The 17,484-nt window shown below is 42.4% G+C and overlaps 1 protein-coding gene across 2 annotated transcripts in view; it reads left to right on the top strand.

Annotated features, from left to right (window-relative positions):
- Positions 1–1,759, top strand: part of PCSK5 (proprotein convertase subtilisin/kexin type 5) — a 466,860-nt gene extending 465,101 nt beyond the window's left edge. For both annotated transcript variants that reach the window (XM_030920278.1, XM_030920277.1), the window contains one exon: positions 378–1,759. In XM_030920278.1, the coding sequence (XP_030776138.1) occupies positions 378–787 (410 nt within the window). In that variant the 3' untranslated portion in view covers positions 788–1,759. The remainder of the gene's footprint in view (positions 1–377) is intronic.
- Positions 1,760–17,484: the final 15,725 nt, after the last annotated feature.

The raw sequence follows: 17,484 nt of genomic DNA, 5'->3' as shown, positions 1-17,484 counted from the left end.
ATTGGCTTCATCAGACATAGGCTAGGATTCTCATGGGGTATATACTCCAATTTTATACAGTGGTATGCCTTCTAGGAAAATTAGAGACAGGCCGGGTGCGGTGGTTCACGCCTGTAATCCCAGCACTTTGGGAGACCGAGATGGGAGGATCTCTTGAGCCCAAGAGTTTGAGACCAGCCAGGGCAACATAGTGAGAAGCTGTCTCTACAAAAAATTAAAATTAAAATTAAAAAAAGAGGAAAATCAGAGACAGTGATTCTACCATTTTCAATTTTTAAAATAAAGGTGAAATTCTTTACTTCAGAATCTAATTTTCTCTATTCTGTTTCTTCCACTTTTTCCCTCTTGCCTCTTCCTTTGGGGTCTTCTTCCAACAGAAGAGTGCATCCTTCGAACGAGCAAAGTTAGGCCTGCCGCTGAGCACTTCAAGACAGCTCTATTCATCACCTCCTCTGTGATGCTGGCGCTTCTGCTCGGGGCAGCTGTGGTCGTGTGGAAGAAATCTCGTGGCCGAGTCCAGCCAGCAGCAAAGGCCGGCTATGAAAAGCTGGCCGACCCCAACAAGTCTTACTCCTCCTATAAGAGCAGCTATGGAGAGAGCACCAGCTTTGAAGAGGATCAGGTGATTGAGTACAGGGATCGGGACTATGATGAGGATGATGATGATGACATCGTCTACATGGGCCAGGATGGCACAGTCTACCGGAAATTTAAGTATGGGCTGCTGGATGACAATGACGAAGATGAGCTGGAATACGATGATGAGAGTTACTCCTACTACCAGTAAACAGGCACCCCCCCACCACCACCATTCCACTCTCAGGCATGCCTGTGAGCATCACTGTTTTTGGTTTTATCCCCACACCAGGCTGATGTGTGAGTGTTTCTATTTGTCTTCTTTAACCATGAATCCAACCAGAATACGTAAGAATGATGAAATACTTTGTTCTTTTGAGTGGCTAAACTCAATTAACAGTTCCTGTTCAACCGTAATTGAAGAGCAAGCATAAAATTCAGAGGAATTTTCCTCAAAATAATGTGTCAAGACACAAAAATGCAGGAAGTGAAAACAAATGAGATTTGTACAAACTCTTCTGTGTGATTGAAAAAAAAAAAGGACAGTAGATCTACAGAAATTCTGTTTCCAAGCTGCATTGTGGAGGTGTCTGCTGCCTCCTGGTGTTCTAACTTTTCTTTATCTAGTTCTGGGGATAATGGAGGTACAAAGGAGTTGTTGGTTTGGTAGTGTTTTTCTCCCCTTTAGCTGTCTTTAGGCAGAGATTTGTTTTGTACGGGCCAAGAAAAGAGGGCTCTTATCAGTTGACTCCAGGCCACCCCTGGTGAGCAGAAGAGACCACCTGGGCTGGGCTGCTCAGGACCTACTTGAGATAAGGGAAGAAAAGAGAAGGTGCATCAGAGCTGAGGAGCCATGAGGTCCCCAGGCCCTAGTTCCTCCACAGGAATCCACAGTCACAACAATTCTAATGGCAGAACAAGCCCAGCGAGAAAGAAATGACTGAGTTTCCAGGAACTGCACTCTCATGATTTTCTGGGTACTTTTCGCCTGGGAGTCGCCTGGGATGTCATCAGCTAAGACATCACATAATAAAAGAAAAATGGCAGTGTTAACCTAACATAAAATGGAATAAAATGACAAACACTTCATCTACTCTAAAAAATTCAGAGCTTTCCTTCATCGACAACCCATCACAAAACCGTGGGCTCTCCATAGAAAGAGTTGGAATAGAGTCTAACGTGGAAAAAAAAAATCCCAATATGCTGCTCACAAGCTGTACTCTGGCTGCTCATCAGCATTCCAGCACCGCTCATCACTATGATTTTTGTTTCTAGACTTCCTAGGCTTCCCTTTTTCCATTCTTCTGTCAAGTGTGTTCTTGGATTCATGTACCTGAGGACAGTTTTTCTCCAGATTGTAACACAGAGAGGGGCTCTTGCTATGCAAAATGATGTTGGCAGGGTCTTACAGATTTCCTTGTCAAAGCAGACCTTACAGGTAGTACTAGGAATGGAGCACCAGAAAGCAAAAGTGACATTTTCAGAGAATGATGATAATTATAATCTGTTGCACACCTACTACCAGATAACAAGCTAAGTAATTCCCCCCAAAAAACACCCCACTTACCCATTTTGGTACTTACCATACTCCCATGAGGTTAGTATGGCTATTATTCTGTTCTCGTAGGAAACCTAAGGCTTACTAGATAGAGGTTAGATAACTAGCCCAAGGTCATGCAAAGCTCATCAAGATTCAAGAAAAAAGAATGACCACCCTAAAGCATGTGTTCTTGTAACTATGCTACTGACATAAGGTGGGAAAATAAGCATCCTAAATATAAAGGCAAGCCTATTATTTTAGTCTATAATATCAATTTTATCTTTACTAAATTCATGCATTTTCTTTTTTTAACATTATGTATCACTGACACAGAAAATCTTTATGAAGAAGTCTTCAGTTTACTAAAGGCTTGTTTCTTTAGAGGAAAGCTCTTAAAACAGGGCTGACAAACAGTCTCTGGAAAGAGCCAGCTAGTAAGTACATTAGGCTTTCTTGGCCAGAAAGTCTTGTCAGAACCACTCAGCTTTGCTATTGTAGCATGAATGCAGCTGGTACATAATGGATGAGTGAACTGTGGTTCAATAAAACCTTATTTATGGACACTGAAATTTGAATTTCAGATAATTTTATTCTTCTTTTGACTTTTTTCAACTTTTTAAAAATTTTAAAATGCAAAAACTATTCTTAATTAACAGCATTACAAGAACAGGTGGTGGGTCGGATTTGGCCAACAGGCTATACTTTGCTGACTTTATCTTTAAAACACTTTTCAGAGATCATATGTGTACATGTATGATATGCCCTCAAAAATTTTGATCATTTAAAATTATCTCCTTGGCCAAGCATGGTGGCTCATACCTGTAATCCCAGCACTTTGGGAGACTGAGGCAGGCAGATCACCTGAGGTCAGGAGTTCGAGACCAGCTTGGCCAACATGGTAAAACCCCATCTCTACTAAAAATACAATAAAAAGCTGGGCATGTTGGTGCACACCTGTAATCCCAGCTACTCAGGAAGCTGAGGCAGGCGAATCACTTGAGCCCGGGAGGCAAATGTTGCAGTGAGCTGAGATGGCACCAGTTCACTCCAGCCTGGGTGACAGAGCAAGACTCTGGCTCAAAAAAAATAGCTAAATAAATAAATAAAATTATCTCCTTGTCAGGAGTGGTGGCTCGTGCCTGTAACCCCAGCACTTTGGGAGACTGAGGCAGGAGGATTGCTTGAGCCCAGGAGTTGGACATCAGCCTTGTGCAACATAGTGAGACCCCCGTGTCTACAAATTTTAAAAATCAGCCAGGCATGGTGGCAAGTGCCTGTAGTCTCAGCTACTCAGGAGGCTGAGGTGGAAGGATCACTTGAACCCTGGAGCTCGAGGCTGCAGTGAACTGTGATCTTGCTATTGCACTTCAGCCTGAGTGACAGAGCTAAGACCCTGTCTCAAAATAAATACATAACATTATCTCTTCAAAATGTATCTGAAGCCCTGATAGTTCTCCTTTCAATCCTTAGAAACATATAAAAATATATGTACGATAGCCATCATATCAATGGAAGACTTTCTCATCTCTGTAGTTGCAGTTAGCTTACAAAAACAAGCAATTTTGTTTATACTTTGTTGTTCATCTTCCGTGATAATTCTAAAGCTCTGATAGACTGAGTTTGACATTTCTTTTTTTTTTTTTTTTTTTTTTTTTTGAGACGGAGTCTCGCTCTGTCGCCCAGGCTGGAGTGTGCAGTGGCCGGATCTCAGCTCACTGCAAGCTCCGCCTCCCGGGTTTACGCCATTCTCCTGCCTCAGCCTCCAGAGTAGCTGGGACTACAAGCGCCCGCCACCTCGCCCGGCTAGTTTTTTGTATTTTTTTAGTAGAGACGGGGTTTCACCGTGTTAGCCAGGATGGTCTCGATCTCCTGACCTCGTGATCCGCCCGCCTCGGCCTCCCAAAGTGCTGGGATTACAGGCTTGAGCCACCGCGCCCGGCCGAGTTTGACATTTCTTTCTGTAAACTAGAAATTGTTTTCTATGAAAAAAAATCTGTGTTTATGATATACAGTTAAAGATTGGTTGAGGTTGAGATGAACTTCAATACTAAGAAAAATTGTGGTGTTCCTCTATGTGGCCTGCAATGAAAAGAAGGTTCATGCTTGTGTATTGAGGTTTGACATCTTTCCTTCTTTGTTTTTAGTCATGAAATGTCATTCTCAGATGGCTTTTGAATACTATGCTAATGACTATCTAAATAGATAAACATGTGGTTGGAAAACAAAGTCACCTTTTAGTTTTCTGCTTGTAAATCACTTGGAAATATTAAGAGAATCCTTGTAGACTGGAAACACACCAAGAGGCTGGATAAAGCATGGAAGGTTCTAGTTAATAGAAAGTAATTTTAAAATTGGAAATAAAATTAAATCAAGACCAGATAATGCTATGGAGACTTACTTATTAAAGAACTATTTCTGAGCGTTTTTATGCGATTAGCATTACATTTTACCGGGTAACAGATACACAACAATAACAGTGCTACGTTTTTCTCCTTTTTATCTACCTACACCCAAAGTCCAAGCTAGCCTTATCAATTCTGAATTTTGTCTCCTAAAAATCAGCTCAATCTGTCTTTCTGTCTCATCAGCACTGCCTCAGTCTAAGGGAGGAGACCACCCCTCATATTGTCTTATGCCCAATTTCTGCCTCCAAAGAAAGAAGTAGTAAAAAGTAAAAGGCAGAAATGAAATCCACAGGCAGACAGCCCGGTGCCACGCCCTGGGCCTGATAGTTAAAGACTGACCCCTGACCTAACCAGTTATGTTATCTATAGATTCCAGACATTGTATGGAAGAGCATTGTGAAAATCCCTGTCCTGTTCTGTTCTGTTCTGATTACTGGTGCATGCAGCCCCCAGTCACGTAACCCCTGCTTGCTCAATCCATCACGACTCTCTCACGCTTAGAGTCGTGAGCCCTTAAAACGGACAGGAATTGCTCACTCGGGAGCTTGGCTCTTGAGACAGGAGTCTTACCGATGCTCCTGGACGAATAAACTGCTTCCTTTTTTAACTCTGTGTCTGAGGAGTTTTGTCTGCAGCTCGTCCTGCTACACATCAGGCCCTCAGTGTTTCTCATCTAGACCACTCATACTTCTTCCTGAAGTATTGTGCAGCTTTAATCTCTTTTACTTTTTCTCCTGGTGTATTTTCTACCCTGCCATCAAAGGTCATTTCTAAACTTCTTCAGATAATCCCATTCCGGGGTCCTCGTCACCTACGGTGTTTATGACATTCAAAACTTTGCTACATACGGCCACTGGCTCTGTCTCTGAACTTATCACCCTCAATTTCCTGGCCCCCCTCCTTACTTCCCAGCTTCTTCATTATGCTCCAACAGTACTGAATTGCTTCTATGTTCTCCAGAGTAATATCCTGCTATCTCATGCCCTTGGGCACATATTGTTTACTCTCCTTGGAATATTCTTCTCCCACCTTAACCAGCTGGAAAATTCCTAACTTTCCTTGAAAAGTCACATTTCCTTATAACCTGATTTTTAAGAAAGTTAATCACTTTCTCCCATCTCTGCTACCTAGATACTCTGTGCATATAGTTTTTCATATTACCTTGTGATGTAATTGTTAGATTACAAAGCTGTATCCACTGAAAGACTAGGTACTCCTATAGGCAGCTACTGTTTCTTTTCTAGAACCCAGCACACTGCCCAGCAATTGCTTAACAATCAAGAATGACTGGTAGAATTGAATTTTAAGAAGACAAGACTCAAAGATATAGAGAAATCGTCTAGGCCCTACGTTGTATATGCAGTGCACTCCTGTTTAATCCTGACAGTAAATGGTAAGGAGGGGAGGAGGTGGTGCCAGTTAAGCATGAAATAGCTACAAATTAGAGCATACAGATGTGGCTTCATGGAAAGATTTGTGCTTGGACTTAATTTGAAAAAGAGGATGGAGGCAGGATTCTTTGAAGAAGGCACTGGAGTTTACCTGACTTTTATGATAATAATTATAACAATCAATTACCAAGTATTTGTTAAGTGTCTAGCATGTGCCCAGCACTATTCTAGTTACTGGAAAAACAGCAACTGGGATCCATCAGATTTGAGGCCTCATGGAACTTTCAATCTAGTTGACACAGGAGCTAGAAAGAAATTATTTAGGCAGATAGTAAGGGTGAGAGAGTCCTCGATAAGGTTTCCTTTTAATAAAAAGCAGCCCAAAAAATCAAGGTGCAGGCATAGATAAGCAAGCTAAAAACCTCCATAGGTAACTGCCAGCAGCTATGCCAGTAGAAAAGGGATACCTGGAAGGCAGGTATATTCAGCATGGAGGTTCTCTTTTTCCTTTTCTTTGTCACCACATGTGCAGTAAAAAAAAGCAGACAACATGGCACCAGCCAGGTAGAGACCCCATCTGCATAATAAAAGATTAGGGTGGGATAGCCATCTTCTTTGCACACTATGCAAATGGCACACCTGGTCCAACCAACCTCTCAGGCCCTGCCTGTGTAAATCAGACACCAACTCCTCAAGCTCCTCTACAAAATCCCATGCATTTCACCATGAAACCGGAAGACCCACTCGGCCGCTCCTCTCTCTCTGCAAGAGAGAGCTATTGTCTTTTTCTTCCCCCTGTTAAATCTCTGCTCTTAAACTCATTTCTTCTGTGTCCGTATCCCCGATTTCCCTGGCGTGAAATGACGAACTTTGGGTATTTACCGCAGACAATGATGCTGCTTTATAGTTAGGGAGAAAACAGCTACCATGTTTAATGACATCTATGGGCCAGGCATGGTGTTTGGCACTTCACTCGTATGATGACCTTATTGACTCCTTACAACACAAATGCTATAAGGTGAGTAATATGGTCCCTCTTCACGAATGAGGAAGGGAGGCTCAGTGATGATAGTTAACGTGCTCTAAGTCAAAGTGTCTGCAATGGTCAAACTGGAATTTGAATCTAGGACTCTCCGATTCATGTTTTTTTCTGCTCTACCACTCGGCTGTTACGCAACGAATTAGCCTAGCCTTTGTCGGTAATCCCTGAACCCTATTTTGGGATTAGTTTGAGCTGGGTGGAATTTACTAAATGGTGAGTCACCACAAGGCAATGCCAGTGAGGTCCTAAAGGGAGCCTTCAGTTCAGGTGCACAATCTCATCTAGAGGCACGGAGATGAGGCTCAGTAAACAAAGAAATAAGTTTAGGTGACTGTAAATATTAATGCTATGTAACTATGTTTCAACCCACTAGAAAGTATTCATGAGAGGTTCTACCCCATAAAAGAAAAAATATCTGAAGAATTATGAATTTCCAAATGTGGATTCAGAGGTGGCATCAACTGGAGGTAAAATATTTAGAAAAACTGAAGGTAAAGACTTTAGGTGCTCCATACATACTTCTGACATTAGATCTCTCAAGATCTGTTCAGAGTTAACAAGGTTTGCTTTAGAATTCACAAAAAAAGAAACTGCTCCGTGTCCTACCCAAGTGAGGAACCAAGTTTAGATGCCATTAATTGAATACATAGTGGCCTTCATTTTACACTGTCACATAAGAAGTACAGACCAGCCACGATGGCTCACGCTTGTAATCCTAGCACTTTGGGAAGCCAAGGGGGTGGATCACCTGAGGTCAGGAGTTCAAGACCAGCCTGGCCAACATGGCAAAACCCCGTCTCTCCTAAAAATACTAAAATTAGCCAGATGTGGTGGTGGGTGCCTATAATCCCAGCTACTAGGGAGGCTGAGGCAGGAGAATCACTTGAACCCAGGGGGCGGAGGTTGCAGTGAACCGAGATTGCACCACTTCACTCCAGCCTGGGCAAAAGAGCAAAATACTCTCCAAAAAAAAAAGAAGTATGGATAAGACTGTATCAAAAAAGAAATAGAATTTCTATCAATGCATGTTTGGCCTATATGGACTTAGCTAACGTCATCACCACACATTAACAAGTTGTAATTTAGCAAGGCACTCTGAGAATGAATACACAAGATTAAAATTTCAGGTTATATTTTGGGGTTTTAAAGCCACTAATGCCACCTTGTATTGTTCTCAAACACAGGCAAAAAAAAAAAAAAGTCATGAAGGTAAAGAAAGTTAATGACCAGATGTTTTGTTCATCTCTGTGCTAGTGCCCAGCACACTACATGGTACAAAGGCAAATATTTGCTGAGTGATTACAGACGTGAAAATGCTTGTAGATGTGTGCCTTCTAAGAGTAGAAGCCATGGAACTGGGTTCCATGGCCAAACTTAGCTGTAAGGAAGGCTGGAAAGCAATTATGTGATAAAGGGTAATGAGATTAAATCATGACTCATCTTCTGGGGCTTTGCAGCTCTGAATAAAAACCAATTTTTATTATCACGGAAGAGGAGGGTAGGACAGGGTAGCTGGTAGGTCACCAACAGCTAAGAATACCTATGCTATATCCTCAAGACCCCGTTTCTATTTTTTTAAATTTTTTTTTAATTAAAAAAAAAAGAATGTACATCACTCTAACAAAAGTGTTTACTGAGAAAAACTGATCCAAGCCTGCAAGGGAAATTATATAAGACTTATTAGATGAAGCAAACATCTGTTTGTGAAAGAGAGCATTATAATACAAGATCAGAACACGACTGAGGATGGAGAATTCCCATCCCTCTAAGTTACTGTTACCAAGTGAAGCCACTTTGGGGGCTAGCAGTGTAATTCTGGACTTGGTGCAGACATTGCTGTGTCATTTAATTTGATTTTAATGTAAATGATAGAAAATTCAAACCAAACTGACTTAAATACAAAAAAAAAATGTATTGGCTCAATTAAAAAGTGTAGAGGGCCCAGCATGGTGGCTCACCCTGTAATCCCAGCACTTTGGGAGGCCCAGGTGGGAGGACTGCTTGAGCCCAGGAGTTTGAGGTCAGCCTGGACAACATGGCCGAAGCCCCATCTCTACAAAAAATACAAAAATTAGCCAGGTATGGTGGCACACGTCTGTAATCCCAGCTACTCGGGAGGCTGAGGTGGGGGAATTGCCTGAGCCCAGGGGGTTGAGACTGCAGTGAGCCATGATCACACCACTGCATTCCAGTCTGGACGACAGAGTGAGACTTTATCTCAAAACAAAAACAAAAACAACTGAACATAGTGGCACAGCCTATTGTCCCAGCGACTGGGGAGGCTGAAGCTAGAGGACTGCTTGAACCCAAGAGTTTGAGGCTTCAATGAACTATGATTGCACCACTTAACTCCAGCCTGGAAGACAGAGTGAAGCACTGTCTCTTACAGAAAAAAAAAAAAAAAAAAAAAAAAAGTGTAGGGTTAGGGGTGGGATCAGGTACTGCTGGAAATGAACAAGCCATGTCCCCAGTAACAGTTTGTCTCCATCTCTCTCTCCTGGCTTTTGCTTTGTTGGCTCCACTCTCACTGGAGTCTCCCTAAACACAGGCAAGATGGCTGCCGCCAGTGCCGAACTTTGCATTCTCTTTGGTCGACATCCAAAAGGAAAAAGGCCTTAGCTCTGATCCAAGTCTCTGAAAAGCTTTCCTGATATCTCATTGGCTTAGAAAAGGCATTTTCCTGTTTCTACGGTGTAAGTACTCTCATCATGGCCAATTTCAAGCCTCACCTGCCATACCACTGAATGCAGGGTGAGAAAGAAATGGAAAAAGCAAACCATTATATAGTATTTCTGCCATACAAATGCATTAGATGTAAATAATCTCAAGAGCATAGATAATAATAAAATGTAAACTTCAGAAAGATGAGTTGGGGGGCATTTTTTACATGTTTTTAATATAACTTCTTTAGTTGAAAGTTTTTATAACTTAACTTTTAATGATAGCCATATCTAACAAGCGACCCTCAGGATGGGCACAGTGGTTCACGCCTGTAATCCCCACACTTTGGGAGGCTGAGGCAGGTGGATCACTTGAGGTCAGGAGTTCGAGACCAGCCTGGCCAACATGGTGGAATCTCGTCTCCATAAAAAATACAAAAATTATCCGGGATTGGTGGCGGGCACCTGTAATCCCAGCTACTTAGGGGGCTGAGGCAGAAGGATTGCTTGAACCTGGGAGGTGGAGGTTGCAGTGAGCCGAGATTGCCCCATTACACTCCAGCCTGGGCAACAGAGCAAGACTCCTTGTCAAAATAAATAAATAAATAAATAAATAAATAAATAAATAAATAAATAAAGTAACAAATGACTCTTTAGATTCCTGAAAATTTAACAATTGGCTTTTGTAAGGTAAGAGAAGCCAGCTTCAGCACACTACTCTTAAAAATATAATAATTTTTCCAGAAGTCTAGAACATACTACTCTTTTCTAAATAGAATCTTCTCCTCTGTGATTTTTCTCTCAGTATCAAATCTCTTATCCAGAATTTCCTCTTTTTTTCCCATTTATTTTCACACTCCAGTGCTATGAGAAGGCAATACAAAATTTTTAATAATGTCTTTGCAACTCTCCTGCCTCAGCCTCCCAGTAGCTGAGATTACAGGCGCACACCACCACACCAGTTAAACTTTGTATTTTTAGTAGAGATGGGGTTTTGTCATGTTGGCCAGGCTAGTCTCGAACTACTGAGCTCAGGTGATCCACCTGCCTCGGCCTGGGATTACAGGTGTGAGCCACCACACTGGGCCAGCAAACACTGTTTTAATTATAGTATACAATTCTGGAGTTCTGTCCACTACCACCTGCACGAACATCAGCAATTTCATGTGTTACTTGGTAAGAAAGTCAATGTCTTCATTTTCTTTTTTTTTCTTTCCTTTTGTTTCTTCTTTTTTTTTTTTTTTTTTTTTTTTTTTTTTTTTTTTTGAGACAGAGTTGCTCTTATTGCCCAGGGTGGAGTGCAATGGCACCATCTTGGCTCACTGCAACCTCCACCTCCCCGGTTCAAGTGATTCTCCTGCCTCAGCCTCCCGAATAGCTGGGATTACAGGCATGCGCCACCACACCCAGCTAATTTTGCATTTTTAGTAGAGACGGGGTTTCTCCTGACCTCAGGTGATCCCCCTGCCTCAGCCTCCCAAAGTGCTGGGATTACAGGCGTGAGCCATTGTGCCTCGCCTTATTTTCCATTGCTGCATTTAAAAAAATACCACAATTTAGCTACTCTAAACAACACACATTTGTTATCTCAAAGTCAGAAGACCAGGTGGGCTCCCCTGGGTTTTCCGCTTAGTTCTACTCCAGGGCGAAATCAAGGTGTTAGCCAGGCTGGCCTCTTATTGAAGGCTCTGAAGGTGCGTTGTTTTCCAAGGTATTCAGGTGGCTGGCAGATTGTTTCTGGCGGCTAGAGGACTGAGGTTTCTTTTCTGGCTGTCAGCCAGGGGTCACTTTCTGCTCCTAAAGGGAGCTCCCTGGTTTTGGGCTTGGCTCCCTCCTCTTCAAAGCCTGCAACTGTGCTTAGAATCCTTTTCATATTCTGAATCTTTCTGACTTTGCTTCTACCACCAGCTGGAGATAACTCTGTGTGATTAGATTAGACCCACCTGGCTCATTTCCCTTTGGCTGTAACAGTCACAGGCATGACACTTCATCATATTCAGTCCCAGGTTTTAATGTGGGGAAGCCTGGGGGCCTACCACAGCCAATAAAACTCCTTTGGAAATCAATTTAGCAAAATCAAGTCTTTTAAGTGTTTGCTCTATTTGAATTCACCAGTTACACATTTTAAAATATTATAAGCAGAACCAGAGCTTTCACACACAAAATGTTCATTTTTGTATATAAAACTACTTCATAACATTTTAAACCTAAGTTTATAAAGACTATACAAAATATGCTATAATGGTTACATATAATAAGCAAGATATAAAAGTTTATTATGTACATGACCATTTCCACTGTATTTTTGCAATTAAAAAAAATAAAGCCCTGTGTTGATTATGCTACCCAAACCATAGAAAGCAAAGCAAGACATATGATCTGCCCTCAAAGATCTTACTAACTAGGTGGAAAAACATATATGTGTACAAATAGCAACAATATGAGAGAGAAAGCGAGCATTGCAATAATTCAGAGGGCGGGGGGGAAACAAAACATTGGAACACAAAGAAAGGGAAGATTAGGAAAAGCGAATTTATTCATATACAGGCTCTTTTAGAAGAAAAGTTGAGAAAAGTGTTTAGGAGAATAAAAGGATCTTCAGAGCTTAGTAACTATAGATGTCAAGTCTCTAACTTGACTTTCCTGTCGTCTATAAAATGACAAGCACTTTTCAAGTGAACTTGAAATCACAGGTCAATTTCAACTCAACATGATAATGGACATTAGTCCCTGAGCCAAGCCAGGCTCCTTGAAGTTGGCAGAGGCAAGGCAAAAGTAATAAGTAATGTCATCAATGGAACCTATTTTCTCTTGTCACCTTAATTTTCCTTTTCTTGTGATAGTTTTCCAAGGAACCAATGACCCCTAAGAAGTGGGAAAGTTCCACCAGTGTCCAAAGACATTGGCCCAGTGCCAGCTTAACAAACTATACCCACACTTCGATTTCAATAATTATCTCCCATTCTGTTTAAACATAAACTATTCCTAAGTATAAAGCTCTTCTCTTTTTTAAGTCTCAGTGGTCCTTCAGCTCAGCTTTGTTTTTAAAATAGCAAAGAAGAGGCCAGGCACAGTGGCTCACGCCTGTAATCCCAACACTTGTGGGAGGCTGAGGTGGGTGGATCACTTGATGTCAGGAGTTCAAGACCAGCCAGGCTAACACGGTGAAACCCCATGTCTACTAAAAATACAAAACTTAGTTGGGCATGGTGGTGCACGCCTGTAATCCCAGCTACTCGGGTGGCTGAGGTATAAGAATCACTTGAACCCAGAAACCGGAGGCTGCAGTGAGCTGAGACCCAACCAATGCATTCCAGCCTGGGCGAGGAAGTGAGACTCCATCTCAAAAAAAGGAAAAAAGGAAAAAAAAAAATCAAAGAAAAGGCTGAGCGCAGTGGCTCATGCCTGTAATCCCAGCACTTTGGGAGGCTGAGTTGGGTGGATCACTTGATGTCAGGAGTTCGAGACCAGCCGGGCCAACATGGTGAAACCCCATGTCTACTAAAAATACAAAACTTAGCCGGGCGTGGTGGTGCACGCCTGTAATCCCAGCTACTTGGGTGGCTGAGGCATAAGAATCACTTAAACCCAGAAACCGGAGGTTGCAGTGAACTGAGACCTAACCACTGCATTCCAGCCTGGGTGAGGAAATAAGACTCTGGCTTAAAAACAAAAAGAGATAAACCTCAGTAGCTGATGCCATGATTAGACTTATCATTCCTATACAGTATTTATTTTTACATAGAGGGCTTGGCATAACAGAAACATCATGAGTTTGGGTGAGAGCCAAAGATTCCTGGGATGGAATTTCAGTTCTGACATTTGCTGATGTGGAATCTTGGGCAAGTTACTAAACTTCTGATTCTCTGTTACATGTGGAAAACTTGCATTCCTGACCTCCCAAAGTTGCTGTGAGGAATGAGATTCCACCATCAATACTCCTGTTATGCAGAAGGGGTTCAGTCATAGCTAATTTCCCCTCATCCCTCCCATATCATTTTAGTAGCTGTGCAGCTTGTTAATAGTCTTCCTTCCTCGAATCTGTTTTGACAGGATTTGTGAAGCAAGATTACATAAGGGAGAGAAAAGTAGATTTGACTTCTCTATAAACTCAATCTGGAACCAAACACACACCCACTCAGCTCCTTTTAATAAGACCTTCCTTTTTTCCTCCAAAAAGCAATTACACTCTAATGAGTGGTTTTAAATAACTAGATCATTAACTGGATTTTCCAACTTGATTTCTCAGCAGATAGAGTAACAAAAAGACTGCTCTTTCAGAAACCCAAAATGAGTTGCTTCCGAACCAAGAGAAAATAAAATGCATTCTTGACTCAAGTCATCAAGTCTTGGTTAAAGCGCCAGAAGATCAATAAATACACTGGCCAAGTACTTGACCTCTAGTGAAATGTGTTTATCTCCCCTACAGCTTTTTACTCTCCATAAGGCAACCATAGCTGCATCCCAGCAGGATAGTCTCTTGATAGAAATCCTATTTATACCTTGGTCATCCAAGAGAATCCATGCTTCTACAATGAACCCCTCCTTTCTCTCCAAGTTGTGAAAAACTTGAATGTTGGAATTTGGCTGCGATGGCACAGGCAATCTTAAGAGTGTGCTGAGGACATTGGAAAAGGAAGGAGAACAATGACGCAGTCTTTCTTCTAGGTCAATTTTACTTTGAATGCACGTAAAAAACCCCATAGGATGCAGGATTTGAAGAGTGCCCTGAGAAAAGAGTTGGAAAAGCGAGCATGTCTGCAGCATGGAGGTGAAAAGTCATGAAGGCATCTTTCTTTGTCTCATTCTGCCCTCAAATGGCTGTGAGTTAGGGACAAAGTTGCAGTAGATTATGCTCCCGCAGGGAAATTCAGCCAGCCAGTGCCTTGCCAAAAGCATCAGCAGCCTGAACTTTAGACTTCAGATCGGAACCACATTGTGCAATTGGGGCAGGCAGAGGCAGGAGATTAGGTCAGACAACCAGGTGGAAGCAAATAAGAAACCACAGACTGGGTGTTGCCGGGTTGTCAAAGGGCTGTATTTGGTCTGGATTTGAGAGTCTAGGTCTCAGGCCAACAAGTTTTTAAAGGTGGCTTAAACCCTGTTTTCAGTATTGATCAGTTGCTTTAAAAAAAAAAAAGGAACACAGAAACCAAATCAAATTGTTAATCAAGAAGTGATGAGTCAAAGGCAGAATCCTTGACAAAGGAGTTCTCAGCTGGACTTCATGATGTATATCCCTGGGCTGTGAGCAACCATGAGGGATCTCTGTGACTGATGCTCCAAGTTGCTCCAAAAACAATGTCTCTCTCTTCCTTGGCTTGTGATTGGAATTTTTATTCCCCGTGATGCCTTTGGCTAAACTCCACACTGAGTCCTTTATTGACTTTGTAACTGCCTTTGCAGCACAGCTGTGTAACATCTGGATAATTTTTTGTACGTTTTTCTGCTGATTTTTACTTAAAGAGATGTTTGCCTATCAAATCCATTTAATCTCCTATAGGTGGGTTTCTGATTGCCTTAAATAGACTTGCCTCCTGATATTTGCTCATGAGGGTTAAAGGAGATTATGCACATGAAAGTCTGTCCTAAACTATAAGTTGCTACACCAATGTAATTATTGCCTTATTCACCTGTTATCCGTCCTAGGTAGGCATGTCACTTATTCTGTAGAAACTGGGAGAAATCAAACAATATTCTCAGACCAACCATCTGGATTTGGCTTCTCAGAAAACTAACAAAGTCAATTGGTAGTGGTAACATAATCTGTGGGGCCCAGTGTAAAAATTATTACAAATTTCAAGACGGCAGCAGCAGCATATGGGACCCATACAAGCACCAAGCCCTGGTCAGACATGGTGGCACACAGCTGTAGTCCCAACATTTTGGGAGGCTAAGGTAGGTGGATCCCTTGAGCTCAGGAGTTCAAGACCAGCCTGGGCAACTCGGCGAAATCCCGTCTCTACAAAAAACACAAAAATTAACTGGGTGGGATGGTGTGCACCTGTAGTCCCAGCTACTTGGGAGGCCAAGGTGGGAGGATCCTTTGAGTCTGGGAGGTCAAGTCTGCAGTGAGTCAAGATTGTGCCACTGCACTCCAGCCTAGGTGACAAAGTGAGACCCTGTCTCAAAAACTAAAAATAAGCATGAGGCCCTGTGTTGCTGATTGCCCAAAGGGCACACCCACGGAGCTGACGCTGATATTCAATGTACTCACAGCGCTGATCAGCAGGCAAAATGCATCAGCTACTGCATCTACCTCCACCCACAAGTGGATCAAAGAATTTAGATACCAAACGTGGGAACTGTGAGGGGAGGCGAACAGTTCTTTAAGATCTACAAAGCATGTAAGCACTCAGGAAGATGGCTTGATATGGAAGGGGAAGAATTTCTTTTTAGGCATAAAAAGCTTAATTAAAAGCAAGCTGGTCTTCAAGTCCAGGATATCTTCATTCCCATTTCAGCTCCATGTGACACTGACCAACTCATTTGACATAACGTACGTGGGTATGTTTTGTGCGTTATAAATGTGTAAACACGCATGACAATTAAGTGTCAATTTTTACTGTTGCCCTTTCTAAAGGTAGTTCTTGGCCCTTTTAGGAGACATACACACTTTCTGACCCTTGGCCACACCAGCGTCGTCACTCTACAGCCTACAGCACCATACTCTTTCCAAAGCAAGGTCAGGGAAGGCTTTATTGTCCCAAATCACAAATCAGTCTTTTTTTCCCCCCCCCCCATTTCTTTTCTGGTTCTCACTCCCTCTGTTCTAAAACAAAAACAAACAAACAAAAAACAAAAATAAACCACCCTGTCAATTGGTTAATTTCCCCTGCAACCTTCTTGGAAGTCTGCGACGCTTTGAAGAGTAGGGTGTGGGAGGAAGTGTTGGCCCTGCTCACCCTGCCTGACCTCCCTGGGCTGTGATGTCAGAGCTCTATTTACATAGCTGAGGGACTGGGAATGCTGGAGTGGAAGGAGGAGGTGATGAACAATTGCCGAGGACACACCAAATCCCTGATTTTCTTTCCTGCTGGCTTCTCAGCTGCTCCAAGCAGCAACGAGAGAAGAAATCATAAGGTTCTGCTCTGTCATTTGGAGCCATCTGTTTCCTTTCTTTTTCCTTCCCTAGAAACTTTTTTCAATAAACAATATAAAGGAGATACCAGGGGATGTCTACAAGACCAAATTAATCTTTCTTCAAATGTAGACTTTTGGAAAGCTTTGGCATTTACAGAAAAAGTCTCCGATGCTGCTGTTCTTTCCTCCACATCTCAAATGTACTAGAAAAGATCACATGATTTGGGAGACCAAGGTGGGCGGATCACCTGAGGTCGGGAGTTCAAGACCAGCCTAACCAACATGGAGAAACCCCGTCTTTACCAAAAATACAAAAAATTAGGCAGTTGTCGTGGTGTGTGCCTATAATCCCAGCTACTTGGGAGGCTGAGGCAGGAGAAGCGCTTGAATCTGGGAGGCAGAGGTTGTGGTGAGCTGAGATCGCACCCATTGCACTCTAGCTTGGGCAACAAGAGCTAAACTCCGTCTCAAAAAAAAAAAAAAGAAAGAAAGAAAAGAAAAGATGACATGATAAGAGACTCCCTTATTTACTGCATCTGGCTGAGGTAAAGAGAGCTGATAACCTTTCCAGCAAAATGCACTCAGTATATATTTTCTAGAGGCCAGATGTGGTGGCTCACACCTGTAATCCCAGCTCCCACTTTGGGAGACTGAAGTGGGAGGATCGCTTGAGTCCAGGAGTTCGAAACCAGCTGAGTAACACAGGGAGACCCCATCTTCCCCCCAAAAATGTAAAAACTAGCTGAGCATGGTGGTGAACCCCTGTGGTCCCAGTACTTGGGAGGCT

The sequence above is a fragment of the Rhinopithecus roxellana genome, chromosome 16, assembly GCF_007565055.1.
Source record: "Rhinopithecus roxellana isolate Shanxi Qingling chromosome 16, ASM756505v1, whole genome shotgun sequence".
In the NCBI taxonomy this organism is placed as follows: Eukaryota; Metazoa; Chordata; class Mammalia; order Primates; family Cercopithecidae; genus Rhinopithecus; species Rhinopithecus roxellana.
The sequence above is the reverse complement of the archived record's forward strand: the minus strand, read 5'-3'. Positions and strand labels throughout refer to the sequence as shown.